At 45.2% G+C, this 16137-nt stretch overlaps 1 protein-coding gene and 1 long non-coding RNA gene across 13 annotated transcripts in view; one reads left to right on the top strand and one right to left on the bottom strand.

Annotated features, from left to right (window-relative positions):
- Positions 1-16137, bottom strand: part of MAPK8IP3 (mitogen-activated protein kinase 8 interacting protein 3) — an 892115-nt gene that overhangs the window by 449972 nt on the left and 426006 nt on the right. For 7 of the 12 annotated variants that reach the window (XM_069646979.1, XM_069646985.1, XM_069646981.1 and 4 more), the window contains one exon: positions 6398-6539. In XM_069646979.1, the coding sequence (XP_069503080.1) occupies positions 6398-6539 (142 nt within the window). The remainder of the gene's footprint in view (positions 1-6397; positions 6540-16137) is intronic. The other 5 variants (XM_069646986.1, XM_069646987.1, XM_069646991.1 and 2 more) reach the window with 1 other exon arrangement.
- Positions 1-16137, top strand: part of LOC138569210 (uncharacterized) — a 136951-nt gene that overhangs the window by 57594 nt on the left and 63220 nt on the right. The window lies entirely within an intron of this gene.

The raw sequence follows: 16137 nt of genomic DNA, 5'->3' as shown, positions 1-16137 counted from the left end.
AATTGACAATGAGAGCAAGCAAAAGTTGTGTTATCTAGCATGGTATCATGCTTGCAGGCATGTTTGTGTAGTAAGAAAATGTGGATTTAAGTGGAAGTTAAGCAGACTGTTCAATATGAAAGCCAGAAATAACTTTCCCCAAGAATGACACTGGTATCATCCCTTCAAAATCCTGTACACATAATATCAACAGACACAGCAAGGATTCCACTAACTCCTTTGGAAGGAATGGCTGTAATGTTAAAAGCTACTTTCAGGGATAAATATAATTCATCTCGTTAACAGATGTTCTCACAAGAAGGTCAATTAAATAAAGGTAGGGTGGCATTCTGTCCCAAGGTGCCGATGGACTTCCTAACGGAGGAGAAACAAGCACATGTTGAAATGTCTGACTCGACCTAAAGGCAATAGTCAACTGTTTAGAGACCATCACTAAGAACATGTGATTGTACCATGGGTGGTCTCTTATAGCTTTTCAAATTACAACTTTCTCATAAAAATGGCTACTCCAGCGTATATCAAAAGTACGTCAGCCATTTTAAAAGTACTCAGAGATGCAAATCCAACCTTAAAACATGTACAGAGGTATTGCATGTGAGTTTATAAGATGCCCTTCCTGGAGAATTCTATTATACTCATATTTCTGAAGTTAACCATGTCTTTTTATATATTTCTCATCCCTTGTATTGTACATTGACTATTGGACATGTCCAAAATATGAACAGGTTCCACTTTTCCTAAAACTTTTGCGCATCTACCGTAGCACCAAGATGTTTACAAACATAAACATACCTAAACTAATTGACTCGTCACCTCGATCTTCAGGCTTTGAGGGCGACCTTGTTCCATGTAAGCACAACTTCTGGACTAATGAACATCTTAGTTTGTGTCATAGCTTAAGACTGGGGTTCCTTTTCCATCACTCTTTGAATATGATCATCATACAATTTTCTTCCTAGCATGAATACTATAAAAATGACCAAATCCTCCTATGCCACTCCCTACTCAGAAGAAGATGCGTAGAAACTCCAGTGCCTGGCAGAGACCTTTGCAACAGAACGTGGTCTTCACTTTCACTGTGGACTGTGATTGGTAGAAGATTGATGTACCTCTAGCGTGACCTTTCTTAAATCTTACAAACACCATTTAGGAATCGTCAAAGAACCATATCTTCCTTTGTTTTTCTCATCATAGTTCATCACTTTTTGCATTGTGTTTTTGTGATGGGTTAAGAGGGGCTTGCTGATATTGCGCATTTGAAGGAGATGATGCGCAGTATGCAAAAAAAAGAAACCCCTTAATGATTACTTCTACATACAAACAGCTACTGTTCTTTGATGCCTATCAATAGACACTCACCTGTGGACCTGTCCGTTATCTTCTTCTAGATGATCAACTTCCTGTTTTCAGAGCCCCCTACTCGCTATTGCTTTCCCAGAAAGGAAGGTACCTTCTATCAGAAAACATGTCTTTATCTAAGAATCGACAAAGGAACTCCTTTCTGTTAGCCCAATTGATCCTTGGGGTGTCGGCATAAAAGGGAGCAAAGGTGCCAATGTGGGTGCTCAACTCACTAAGCATCCTTTGAAACCAGATGGGGAACAGCTAAAGCCGTTTTATCATTGCATGAGCGTTAGAGAAAAAAATGGGACTTCCCTCCCTGTGAGCATGCATGGGAAGCCCTGCTCAACATGCATACACACAAGGAAAATTTTGACCCAATAGTATCCACCAAACACACACTTTTCGGTTCCATGTAACACAGAGACAAGGAACAATCAGACAGAAGGTGTGATGTCAGGATGAAGACACAGGGTGAGGAAATGGCAGAGTAGTAATCCTTTGCAGCCAGTCATTCATGTGGAAAGAGACAGCATGGGTATCTGGTTCCCAGGCTTGGAGATCACAGAGAGCAGAGGCACATGACTGTCCAGAGTCCCAGCAGCAGTGGGAGAGGGTGAACACAACAACAGCAGTGCACCAAATAGTCAATTTAAATGGCTGTGAGGACGAGGAGAAATTAACTCCAGTAAGCGTCTATCCTTGATTGGAGAAGTGCTACCTGTATTTCCACTGCATGTGGAATGCACGGGTTGCATAGCTGCAAACGGCGTGCCAGTCAGACCTGTCACATACGTCTACTACAGCCTGTGCCTATTCTACAACACACCCCTCAATAACTATTCAAACTAATCTATAACCTGCAGCAGGGAAAGCACTCAGAAATTCATGGTACAATGTTGGTATAATGTTCACAGGTGTGCAGTCAAAATTTCGAAACAAAAATGTCGAAAGTCATAATATCGAAAAACAAAAAGTCGAAAAAAAAAGTCGAATTCCTTTTTTTTAAATTATATATTTATTTTGGGGTCTGGGAATAAAAAAAATGGGTATAAAAAAGGGGTGGGGGTTGGAGGGGAACCCCGCCATTTCGAATAAAATACGTAATAAAAAGAATTCGATTTTTTTTCGACATTTTTTTTCTCCATATTTTGACTTTCGACCTTTTTGTTTTCGATTTTATCACTATAAACCATGTTCACACAGTACTCTTCCGAAATCACCAGCCATCTGGACGTTATTCCTAAATTTGACCAGGAGTCAAAAGGATTCCATACAGGACGCTTGGCCATACCTTTTTTATGTTGACTGTCCAGCACTCTGAAATCTTTCGTCCAAGGTTTGTGCTTCCAAATACAAACACAAACCATATCACAAGTTTGCACTAGCCACAAGTAAAAACAGATAGGACGATTGCTCTGAGATTTGAAGAGTTGGCTATTGTTTTGAATGTTATTAAAGACAACTTGATAGAGTGCCTGCCTACGTATGGAATGCGCTGGGCTCATATCTATAGAGTAAGATGTATTTCTGCCCATTCCCGGATAGGAAAACATCATCCGAAGCCTACAGTGAACTTAAGAATCTCCATAACTCACCATGTACCCCTGGTATACATCGACCAAAACACAACATTTCCATCATCTCCAACGGATAGTCCCTGGCGCATGAGGCATCAGTAAACACCACTACAAAGCCATAGGATACTCTATGTCGCAAACCTGTCACACAGTACATATATGTCTACCATGTTGAAGCTACAAGACAATCCAGAAAAGCAACTTGACCATAAGGTATTATACAAGCCCAAAAAGTACCATTGATTATTTCACAACACCTACTTCTTGTCTGTTAAATATCAGAAATCCCAATACACAGTCACCAGAGAGATAACATTACCTAAATCCTTGCCCATCACATATCACCATAGACCACATTAGAGTGATGTTATGTACTGCATAATTCATAGACCACTCACAGGCTGTCATCAAAGTCAGCAACATACAAATTGGATGTTGTGCATGACTCTACGCTCACCCACGAGACGTCATAGGAAGCTGACCACTCGCCATGAAAGTGTTACAAAATGGCAGCCATGGGACCTAAATGAGGACAGTGGATTGCAGGAGCATTCTTATTATTATAAATAGATCCAGTTAAAAGAATTAAACAAACTACTGTCATATACATAATCATATTTTACCAATCCGATTCAGGACTCGTGGAAGAGTCGTACAATCGTGCAGTGTACCTAAACCAGACAAAGAGAATCTTCAAACTAAATGGCTTCTTGGCATGAAGGAACCATAAACCCAGGAGGATGGTGTGTATGTCACTGAATCCCACCCCTTTCTATAGTTAATGTCGAGGCTGGGGAAATTAGTCATTATAAACGGGCATTACATCACCAAGAGGACAGTCAGAAAGCTTACATGGTTTGCCTTGGCAAGGTTTAATGCTCTCTAGATGAGAAAACACAGATACATTATGGGGAAATCTCAGTGACTAGTACAATGAATAAACAGAATCACTGAAATTCCCAGTCTAATCAGGACAAACCTTTTGAAGACAGTCATCTCCCTAATAGTATTTTCTTAAAGAGGTGGGATTTGCCTACCCCAAAAAACAGAAACGTAACAAATCAGACAAGCTAAGGGGTTGTTCAAAATGATGATACTTTTTGCGGAAATGAGAGTTGGAGTGTTCTGAGTGACTGTTATGCACTCTCTGAAGGGACTAAGCTAGCATACTCTTTGCTGGTATGCCATTTCATTGCTTTGCACACGAATCTATGGAGATTTGATTACAATCTTTGAAAATGGTAGGAGTACCTGTGAAAAGGGTGGCAATCGCTGGCAAAGGGGCTAGTATGTGGTAATTTCTTGGCAATCTCTGCCAATGTGGAGGGTACACAAATAAATAAAAAATTGATTTCTCATACCGCTCTTCATGCCTGTCTCCAGCCTCCAAGTACGCGACCAGGAATCGAACCAGTGCTGGCCAGGGTTGTCTTGTTTCAAGACAAGTGCATTGCCCCTGAACTATCCTCCCGGCTACCTAGGAATTGAACAGCAATCCTTTAGGTAACATTGGGGAGAGTGCCTCGGCTTTTGATAGCCACACCTTGAAGTGGTGCAAGCACCTGGGCACTCAATGGGAATCCCTGGGGATGCGCCGAGTATCAATACGCTAGAGAAATCCATGGCAGTGCGGTGAATATCTGGGTTATTTAGTAGTGATATTTGGGGATATGGTGGCTACCTGGGCATTTCATGGCAATCCCTGGAAACACAGGAAATACCTGGGCCTTCATCAAAGAGCTAATTTAAGATAGAACCCCCATACGTTTGTATTTCATTCCATGAAATCTTGGTTTCCACAGTGACCATGCTGAAGAGAATCCACTGGTTCACCCCCAGTTCCTGGAGGGTGCTGGGGTTTTAGAACACTGCAGGAACCAGAATGCCATTCCTTGCTGCTGATAGCAAGGTGTCGCTTTTACTGATAGACGAATGCCGCTTCAGCAGGACCATTAGCAGTAACCGTGAAACAGATGTGGACCACCATGCAGAATCGTGACCTACAGAAGATTATGGTCACTTCCATTGGCCCTAGGGAAGCACTGACCCCCAAAAACAGAAGAGTGTGGGAAAACTAGACTTCATGCCCATCTGAGGGAGGATCCTGGCAAATGGCAGCCCGGTGCAACTGCGGCAGTACGTCAGCTTCCAGAGCACCCAAATATACTTCAGCTAAGAAAGTACAGAGCAGGGAACACATTCACCTGAGTGCTAGTAGGCCAACCACTGTTCTTCACAGGAGAATGGACAGGGCTTGCATTAAAGTGCCAGAGGTACAATGCAGAATTTATTTAAATTGAATTAAAGACAGAAAATCCATTTATTATGGATCTGTGAGTGCCTTTGGTAGCTTTTTCAAATCTATGCAATGATAGATTGAGAACAGCTAGGGCCCCTAGCAGCTGCTGATTTGATCCGGAGCAAAAATGGCTGTAGGGTAATATTTGTATCTTGGCTCTCGAGCCCTGCACATGCCATACAGACATGCCTGCAGAGCAAGTTGGAGGCACCCAGCAGAAAATACAAAGAATTTTTAAACGCATGGATAAAATTACCATACAGATGGGGACTCACTGGGTTTGGAAGGTGAATTGTCATACCGCTGCAACAGGGTATGAGATCCGTCCACTTAAGTCTCAGAGGTGGCTAAGTGTGTGGCCCATGTCTGGCTGGGAGCTGGTTAACCCAGGTGCAAAATTCAGACTATTAACATACTGCAGTCCAGCAAATCTACCGAAGAAGCAGGTAGTGGGAGAAAATCACCAAGTAGCAGTTTCACAAGATTCCTGCTGCAGGTAAGGAATTATAATGTGGTCCGGGTTCACATGATAGCAGAAACCCAAGTGTGTATTTTGGGGGAAATCAGGAATCCTCCTTCCTGTCAGGTCCATCATGAGATGAGTTTTATCATTTGTTGGGGCAATCAGCATATATCAGTTTGAATACAGCATGTCACACATTTTCTTGGTACGCTTCTAAAAATCTGAAGACCTAAACAAACAGACAAGGACCAACAAAGAAAGGCACTGGGAGGTTGGTGATGGCACCATAAATGTAAAACAATAGCTTGGGGGGAAGCTGGAGGGAGTCAATGTTTCTTACCTCTGCAAAAGGGAGGAGAATTAAAATACAGATGATTTGTTTCTCAAATTTAACGGGGAACTAACAATAGAACAATCAGAGTCTGAGCTGAGTTATGGGGTGTTCAAATAAGTGCCGCCTAAGCCTTTGTTGAAAGGATAACAATGTTGAACAACCTCCAACAATGAACGCCCATATTGCTATCCTCCCCATTCCACTTCTTAGAGGGCTCATTTTGGATGCCGTTGTTGCAGTGTCCCCACCAAACATGCCATTCTTGGTTTAAGGGAGGGGCTGCAAAGGGTTACACAGACATAGTTCGGCCTCCGCCTTCACAATGGAGGGGGTGAGATGCCCATGACAGATGGGGAGGGTCCCATGACTGTCTAGCAAACCTTGTAGATGCAGTTGGACTTCATCTGGCTGAGGTCACTCGGGTGCCAGTGGTCCGAACCAGGGGTGAACTTGACACCCATCTGCCCACGTACCATTCCATCCGTGAGAGGGAAGACATTCAGCGACGTCGGGCGGTCCTGCCTGAAGAGGAAAAATGATAGGGGGTAGTTGGGGGAACAAAGACAGGGAAAGAAAAAAAGATTATGTTTTGAGAACAGTTTTGCAAAGGATGTTGGGTCACTTTTCATTTAAATGTCTGAAAAACATGACAGTTTCATATAGCAAGGGTGCACACAATGAGCACAAACCCATTTACCTCAATCATTTTTTAAGATAACACAGTTACAAAGTTCGTACCGTCGTTTCGCCAAACGCTTCTCCCACTCCACTCACATTTTGTCATGAATACATTTCCTCATCCCCACACACTGAATTGAGAACTATTACAGTAACAAACCAGCAAACTACTCAAGACACGTTTCTGTTTCCAAACAACAATTTTATTGTGGTGAAAACACTGGGGTGGGAGTAACAAGGAAATTAAAGGTGACTATGTCTCTTTAAAACAAGGTAAGGTCGAAGGGAGTTCATGTTCACTCTTATGTCAGCGCCCTGAGTCTTTTGGTTCTTCACCAGTTTATTGTCAGAATGGACCTCCACCCCACCCAATGTCCTTGACAGTTCCACAAATTGTGTATTCTCGGACTCGGGATGACAACAATGTTCTTGATAGTTCCCTTGGCTTGGTCTCCTAGGGTGCGGGATCACAGCAATGTTGTGTAAGGTTTCTTGGGTCATGGTCAAGGTTATACCTCCTATGCTCTAGTTGTCACCTCGACAGTCTATCTCTTCCCTGTCTGTCCTGGGTGCATTTTCAGGCCGTCGTCAGTATCGTCTCCCGCCATGGCAATTAAGTGAAATGAGACACCTGCCATTGACTGAAGCCCCTTCTGAGTCAGGGGGTGACTTGGGTCTCCGGTGAGCCCTTCTGGTTCAAGTTCTGGGTGTTGTGAAACCAAAATTAAAAATACTTGAACTCTACTGTGCTCTCAGGTCCCACTCGTTATGATGGAGCAATGTTACCTGCTCATATCTGAACTTTACACATTAACTTCTCGTACATATGTGGCAATCAAGTCAATTCCCCTTATTACAAGTATATAATTCATTTATTAATATTCTTTTTCTTTAACTTTAGTACATGGGTTAACCTATAACTCACATATCTATAGTGGTTTCCAAGTCAACATTGCATGTTCACGGGAAATACTTCAAATGGTGCAACACGATAAAATGCGATTTTCAGTGGGCAGCCCTTGTGGTCTTTAGGAAAAAACAGTTGCAAATGGACTATTCACCTACGCACATAGTTCTTACACTCTCATTCATACTCATGCATACTTACCCCTACATGTTTCATTCCTACACATCACACTAAAAACAAATTGTTGCAGAATTTCTTATTCTTATTATTTCTTAAGACTGACTTACCTACTGTAATGCAGGCAATATTTCAATCTAAAGACTGAGTGTATGAGCAGGGGACTATCTTTTTCACAATAAATCTTTTAGCACCCTTACTACACTTTCATTTTTGTCCGTTTTTCATCAAATATGATTGTTTTCTCTTCTTTTCTTGGTTCTTGTGCCCCTCTGTTGGGAAACTTAGGGCACTTATTAACCACTTAATTTGTTCAGGTATGTAGGGCACTCTTGCTCCTCTTGCACATGGTTATATTTTTCCATGTTGTTAGATATTGTTATCATATCTCAGGGAAACAAGTTCCAAATTCAACAAGTCTCTGAGCGCATATACTTACATGTCCCGTTGGGTATGTGACATTAGCACTCTATCTAGTGCTTAAAACCGGGTGTCCAGGTTCCTGGCGAGTCCTCCAGGCTGAGGCAAAACCTACTGGCTCAGATTCGGGGACGCTCTGCTGGTTCAGATGGACCCTCAGAGCCTGCATTTTTAGGGAGTCTTCCTGGCTTGAATGAAACCTCCTGGTTTCGGAAAGCCCTACTGGCTTGGAATCTCGCGTAGCCTTCCTGGGTCAGGTGAATCCTTTTTGGTTTGGGTTCTCAAAGGGCAAGAGTTAGTCAAATTATTGTTTAGGATCGTGTTCTTTATGCTTTTTATTGGGCTTGTGGATTACAGCTCCCAGCTCAGCTGTTCCTGGTTATCTGTTATGTCACTTGTCCTTTGGTCTTAAGGTTTTGATCCTACAAGTCACCTTGTGCCTTTCGTGGTTTACGCTTCTCCCTCCTCTGTCACCACTTCTCTCGCACTTCCCCTCCTGATCTCGCTCTTCTCCAACTCATGCCTCTTCCTTCTCTTACTTCCTTACCCCTGCTACACATTCACTCTACAACTGTTTCTTAAACCCCCCAACGCACTGTGTATTGTCAGCCTCCTTTTGTACTCTGTCTCCTTGCTAAAGTGCCTGCTTAATTGTGGCACAGTTGCACACCTATCCTTCAGGCTTAGGGATTGGTGGTTTCTGTTTGGCCCTGCCCCAAACTGGGTGCAATGCAGGGATTAGTTGGTTGCTGCGGGTGGACATTACAGAAAGGGAAGGTGGCTAGTTTGAAACCAGTTGGCCCTCTCATGGTGGCCGTCTGGTTATTCCAAGGCTTCATCCTCATCCGAGTGTGTGGCTACGCTCTAACTACAGTTTCTGATTTCCAACATACTCATACGCTGCAGCCACAGAACGCATGCACACCCTAGGTATGCTGGAGCTCTCGCTCCACAGGCACATCATCTTTCTGGAATGTTCTCTCCCGCTCACAGATACAAAAATATGAGTGTCTCAAAACAATCAGGATATGCACGTCTTCCTATCCGCTTTACAATAGAGCCAGGGCTGGGCTTATTATAGAGGTGAGGACATAGTCACATGCTTTTCCCTTTTCCATGTGGCTCCCCAATTTCTTATTCATATTTGGGAGAGGGGTTCCTGAAGGCATTGTTTACCCAGGTATAGAAGTTAATATGATGGGTTTGGGATGGTGGTATCTCAAAATCTTAGGGCCAGGTCATCACTGTTTCCATCGGTCCTCTGTCCCTTCAGACTCTCATACAGGAAAGTGTGGGGTATTCGTCAAAGTAGGATTGTGACAAATACCGGGACCCTTTCCCAGATTGAGATATGCTTGATCCACCCACTGGGAGAGAAGATAAAAGTCTATCCACAGGACCAAAGGCCCAAGCTACTCAGGAATTTTGGCAGACTCCATGGAGACGACTTGCCCCTGCTCCCCATCCAGGCCCATAGCCCTTGCTCAGGAAATATGAGCCTGGATCGCTTGGCTCCAATAGGGTCTGTGCTGTATGCACTCCTGGACGACTGGGATTCCTCTACTTATCAATAGTTAGCAGGGGAGTTGCTAGGTCTGGAAAGGACCCGGGGCTATGCTGATGTCAGTACTGTTGGGACTGGGGGCTAGCTAGTCTTTTGGCTGTAGCTCCTGAGATTCTATCCGGGGCTACAACCAAAAGATCAGGAACTATAGCCCCCTTAGCCCCCCCCCTAGCAATGCCCCTGATAGTTAGCATAGCCACATTGGGGTTCAGATCTTCATCTCCTCCCTCACTAGTTCCGATCATCAATACATTGCTACCTCCAGGTTGGTGTAAGTGGATATATATCCACGGGGCCATCTATGCTGGACTGAGATATATGCCCCATCCGAAAACAGGGGCAGACGCATGACCCAGCTTTTTTGTTGTTTCTTGTACAGAGTTGTCTCTGGCATGCCCCACCCCTCTCTGATAGGTGTTGGTGGCCTCCTCCTGTACTCTGGGATGACCCTATATCCACATTCTGGGACGGGCCTGAACCTAGCACCCTGGAAGGTGGATATAGCACCCTCCCGTCAGGGAGGGTTGCAAGGATTCACCTGACCCGATGAAATGTCCAGGATGCCTGGTCTAGTAGTATAGGCCCATTGGTACCCGCTCGCCATCTGAATTGAGTTCTACAGTGAAGGCTGCGGGGCACATCCTTGGATGTCGTCCGTTCTCCCAGGGGGGAGGGCCCAGTCAGGGCAGTGCAGCCACAGTCCAATAATCCCCCTGGGGGTGGTGCACCGTGGGAGGGTGAAAGAGGGAGGGAAATCCCTCATGGGATGAGGATGACACCCTATGAGAGACGCAGTATATGTTTCTACCACTGTTCCAACTCCCTCACCCTCTTACCCTCTCCAGAATCCTGGAATCTCTTATACTTCTATGTATTTGAGCAAAATAGAACTTTGTCCTCCCCCAAAAAGTACTGAGACGAAAAAGAACAGTTATGACAGCTTAAAGAAATGTACAGAGATGAAGAAGATGCAAAGTGTAGAAGAGCACCCTGCCGAACCACAGTTAGCAGACCAGCCTATTTGAACTAGCTGAACTCGGCTGTGGAATAAAAAAGGAAAGGAGGACTTTCCACGAAGAACAGTCCTCCATGGAGGAGGCATGAGGAAAGACACTGTCTGCAGAAGACGGGGAGAAAGCTGGGGCGCCTAGGAAGAAGCCAAGAGCTCTGGAATCGGCCCAATTGAGAAGAAATGGATGGTTGAGAAGTGTTCAAGCAGCAGGTACAACAGCCTATGTGCATGCCTTAAGAGACTGAGCCCAAAATTCAGATTTGGAAAGAAACAAGACTGTAATATCAGCTGTGCTGTAGCATAGACTGAGTTCAGAGGAGGAAAGAGAGCAGGCAAAGGTCAGAAAGGTATTGAAGCTAAAGTATAAATGGGGACAACAGTGTACCCCCATTTGAAAGATCCATATTATGAGGCCGAAATAAAGAGGTCTAAAAGTGAAGAAGAAGAAAACAAAGCAAGAAAACATGACACATAAAGACGGCTCTTAGTCCTTGCAGCAAAAGTTCATACCCCAGGAGCAAGGACCCAAAACAAATTCCTGGCAATGACAATAGATTTACAGAATACCCTTTGGATGTGAGTGGGGCTCGAGATGATTGGTGGAGAAGAGCATGACCGGTAAATGTCTTTCAAACAAAGCATCTGCAGGCATTGAAAATAAATATTTCAGGAATTAAAGAACATATTTCAGCATTCATACACTACATTCTTATGTTCTGAATTACTAATTTAATGTTTTCTCCTTAGACACCTTACTATGATATGACAATCCTAACAATACAGCATACTGTATTTGATATAAAAAAAATAGTATGACATGTTCCAAAAGAATCAATCACAAGATCATATGTAACTATTACACACAGCCTCACAAGATGCAGCCAATCAAGGTGAACCCACAGAATATTAATTTGGTGCATGCATCAGTATGTTAAAAGAGATAAATAGCCACGAGCAAGACCCACATGATTAAAGTAGGAGAAAACAGAGACAGAACATTGATAACTACTCTTGACTTTAAAGTGTGCACCATGATGCATTCAGAGCAATGAACAAGTTACTTCTTACCTTGTAACGTTCTTTCGACGGGATGTTCCTCCGACGTATTCCTCATCTTAGATATCTCCTTCCAGCTCTGCTGGCCTCGGAAAATTTTTTCTCTCTAGAGGGCGCTGCGCGTCGACGTCCTCCGAGTCGATGTCCCTCGACAGCCGCCGTATCGACGTCGACGTCATCCTGCCTATAAAGGCCGCGCGCAGCGTCCGTTGCTCAGTTCCGTTTTGTAGCCCACAATAATACTTTCTGGACTAACTAATCACCCTGAAGGAGCGTAAGCTGCAACAACAAGGGAAGTAGAACTGCGGGGATGGATGGGAGGGTCGATGAGGAATACGTCGGAGGAACATCCCGTCGAAAGAACGTTACAAGGTAAGAAGTAACTTGTTCTTCGAAGGGATTGTGTCCTCCGACATATTCCTCATCTTAGATAGGCTCCCATAGCAGTATTCTATTATCGGAGGAGGGAGTACTGACTTCACGCTGTCTTCTATTGATGAATAGAATGCAGTACAGCCCTTCCAAACCTAGTCTCTTGACTGGAGGAGGAATCCAAATTGTAAAAACGTGTAAAGGTATGGACAGACGACCATGTAGCGGCCGCACATATGTCTTTAACCGGCACGCCTCTTTTGAGGGCCGATGAAGCTGCAATACCTCTGGTCGAATGAGCCCTAAGGTTTTGAGGGGGCTCTTTCCCTGCTAGTTTATAACATTCCAGAATGGCTAGAATGATCCATCTGGAAATGGTCTGCTTAGTTATTGGTAACCCCAGCTTGTGACCTGCGTAACCTACAAACAGCTGGTCTGCCTGTCTTATCCTGGCTAGTCTACTGATGTAAAAACTTAAAGCCCTCCTAGGGTCTAGCCTGTGTAACCTCTCTTCCTCTTTCCCCGGGTGAGGAGGAGGATAGAAAGATGGTGGGGTAATCTTCTGAGTGATATGGAATTCAGAAACCACCTTTGGGAGGAAATTAGGCTTCACTTGCAGGACAACTTTGTCTTTGTGAAATATTGTGTGAGGGGGTTTACAAGAAAGAGCTTGTAATTCGCTCACCCTTCTAGCAGATGTAAGTGCTATTAATAAAACAGTTTTAAGGGTAAGGAATCTTAACGAACAAGAATGGAGAGGTTCGAAAGGTGTACCCATCAGGAAAGTTAGTACTAAGTTTAAATCCCATAGGGGAACTTGGAATGGTCTTGGGGGATAAACATTGGTTAACCCCTTTAGAAACTGTATTACCAAGGGTAATTTGAAATAGGATGGTTCTTCCGCAGTACGCTTAAAGATGGATAGCGCTGCGAGATAGCCCTTAATGGTGCCAACTTGAAGGCCTGAATTTGCCAAATATAGTAGGAAGGACAAAACCATTGGTGTACCACATGAAAAAGGGTCGATATTCTGTTCACTACACCAGCTGCAAAATCTGTTCCAACGGCAGCGGTATAAAGACTTTGTTGCTGGCCTCCTTGCCAAAAGCAACACCTACATAACATCATCAGGGAGGTCCCAATCCTTGTACCTCAGCCTTTCAGAAGCCAAGCGTGAAGGTTGAGGGTTTTGATGTCTGGATGGAGAACCTGACCTCCCTTCTGTGAGAGTAGGTTCTCTCTGAGTGGAAGTCGAATTGGAGGGCAGATGGACAAGTCTAGAAGGTCCGGGTACCACGTTCTCCTGGCCCAATCTGGGGCAATTAGGATCATGGTTCGCCGGAATCTTCTCAACCTCCTGATCATTTGAGGAATGACAGGGACCGGTGGGAACGCGTACAGAAGCGGAAACTCCCAGTCCACTATGAACGCATCTCCCAGAGCTCCTCTCGGGGGAAATTCCCTTGAGCAGAACAGGTCGCATTTCCTGTTTAGGCTGGTGGCGAACAGATCTACCTGAGGGGTTCCCCAAAGGGCGAAGATCTCTTGAAGGACTTCCTGCGCTAGCTCCCACTCGTGGGAGACTGTGTTCTGCCTGCTCAGAGCGTCCGCTGTCAAGTTCTTCTCTCCGGCTGCTAGGTGAACTGCCGATAGAGAGATTCCATCTTGGATTGCCCAAAACCAGAGCTGCATCGCCTCTCTGCACAGGGGTAGTGATCCTACGCCTCCTCTTTTGTTGAGGTAATGCATGGCCACCGTGTTGTCCGTCATTATCAGGACGTTCTTCCCTTGTACAGCTGGCAGGAACGCCTTCAGCGCAAGTCTGATGGCTCTCAGCTCTAACAGGTTGATGTGTAGTCTGGACTCCGATGGAGACCAACGACCGCTGATGGTCAAGTCGTTGGCGTGGGCTCCCCACCCTGTGAGCGAGGCATCCGTGACTACTGTTATCTCCGGCCAGGGTTGCCAAAACTGTTCTCCTTTCAGAATGTTCTCCTGACAGGCCCACCACTGAAGGTCTCAAGCCACCCTGCCGGGAACCTGAAGAGGATCTGTCATTCTCCCTGAGAATTGTGACCACTTAGTCCTCAGTGCCCACTGGAGGGATCTCATTCTCAGGCGAGCCTCTGGCACTAGGAAAATGCAGGATGCCATGAGGCCTAGCAACCTCAAAAGGCTGGGAGACGTTGGGCATGTTGGAACTTGGTAACCATCTGTAGAATATCTTGAGACCTCACCTCTGGTGGCGAGGCTTTTCCCAGGGAAGTGTCCAGGATCGCTCCTATGAACTGGAGTCTCTGCGATGGTATCATTTGTGACTTCTTTAAATTGAGGGAGAAGCCCAGTCTGTGAAGGAAGTGGCACACGTGATTTAGCTGGATCTGAGCTTGTTCCGGAGAAACAGCCCTGATCAACCAATCGTCCAGGTAGGGGTAGACATGAATCCCTTCCCTCCTTAGACTTGCAGCCACTACCGACATTAACTTGGTGAAGACCCTCGGGGCGGAGGTCAGCCCAAATGGCAGCACTCGAAATTGATAGTAAGAGTTGCCAATTGCGAACCTCAGGTATTTCCTGTGTTTGAGATGGATAGGCACATGGAAATAAGCGTCCTGAAGGTCAAGAGATACCAACCAGTCCTGGAACTGAAGGGCCTGGAGGATCTGAGAAAGAGTGACCATCTTGAATTTGTCTTTTCTGAGGAATTTGTTCAATTATCGCAAGTCCAAGTTGGGTCTCAGTCCTCCGTCTTTCTTTGGAATGAGAAAGTAAGGGGAGTACCAGCCCTTGTTCCTCTCCGCTACAGGTACTGGTTCTATGGCACCTTTCTCTAGCAGGTCCAAAATTTCCTGCAAGAGGAGCGGATCTGGAGCTTTCTGAGAGCTGATCCCCGGTGGATGACTCTGAGGTATACGTAGGAAAGGCAGGCAGTAACCTTGGGCAACTGTTTCCAATGCCCAAGCATCTGACGTGATAGCCTGCCATACCGCCAGATGTTGAGTCAACCTGCCTCCTACAGGTGTCCTGTGAGAGAAGTCCTCAGAGTGGTTTTGGGGCGGCTGATGCAGATGCCGATGGTAAAGAGGCACCTGCTGTTGCTGCGGCTTTTGAATATCTACCCCGTCCACCTCGGGTAGTTCTTCTTTGTCCCCTTTGAGCCGGTCGTCCTCTACCTCTTCCGAATGCGGAGTAGAAGCGAAAGGACTTGCCTCTCGCAGAGGTTCCTGTGGGACAAAAAGGAGTCTGACGGATTGCAGCTCCTAGGGATTTTGCTGCTGCTTTTGAAGTTTGCAGTTTCTCTAAACTGTCATCCGCCTTTTTCCCGAACAAAGAAGAGCCATCGAATGGCATGTTCAAGAGCCTGGCTTGCACATCTGGGGCAAAACCAGACTTTCTCAACCAAGCGAATTTCCTGGTTGATGTACTTGCCGCCATTGCTCTGCTGATACTGTCAGCCGAATCAATGCCCGTCTGGAGGGATTCGCACATAGCGTCTTTACCGTCCTGTATAATATTCAGGAACGCATCCCTTTCTTCTCCCTCCGGGATGCAGTCAGCCGCTGTAGAAGCACACTCCCAAAGTGTATGGCTGAACCTAGCAAGGGTGCAAGTAGCATTAACAGATTTTAACGCCATGCTACATGCTGAAAAGACTTTCTTTGCCATAGCATCATATTTTTTATCGTCCCTGTCCTGTGGGACGGTAGGATAAGCCGTCTTGACATCGGTAGAGGATGCTGCCTGTACCACCAGACTTTCTGGGGATGGGTGTTTCGACAAAAACTCTGGGTCTGTAGAAGATACCCTGTACTTTGTAGACAGTTTTTTATTTACTGCTGGTACTACATCTGGGGTTTCCCAGTTTGTCATGATCTTCCTCTGAAGAGCTTTACGAAAAGGCACCACAGGATCCTCCTGTGGGCCTTTGTCAAGA

This window comes from Ambystoma mexicanum, chromosome 2q (genome assembly GCF_040938575.1).
Source record: "Ambystoma mexicanum isolate Mex_15411 chromosome 2q, UKY_AmexF1_1, whole genome shotgun sequence".
In the NCBI taxonomy this organism is placed as follows: domain Eukaryota; kingdom Metazoa; phylum Chordata; class Amphibia; order Caudata; family Ambystomatidae; genus Ambystoma; species Ambystoma mexicanum.
Note: the sequence above shows the minus strand (reverse complement) of the source record. Positions and strands in the feature narration are given on the sequence as shown.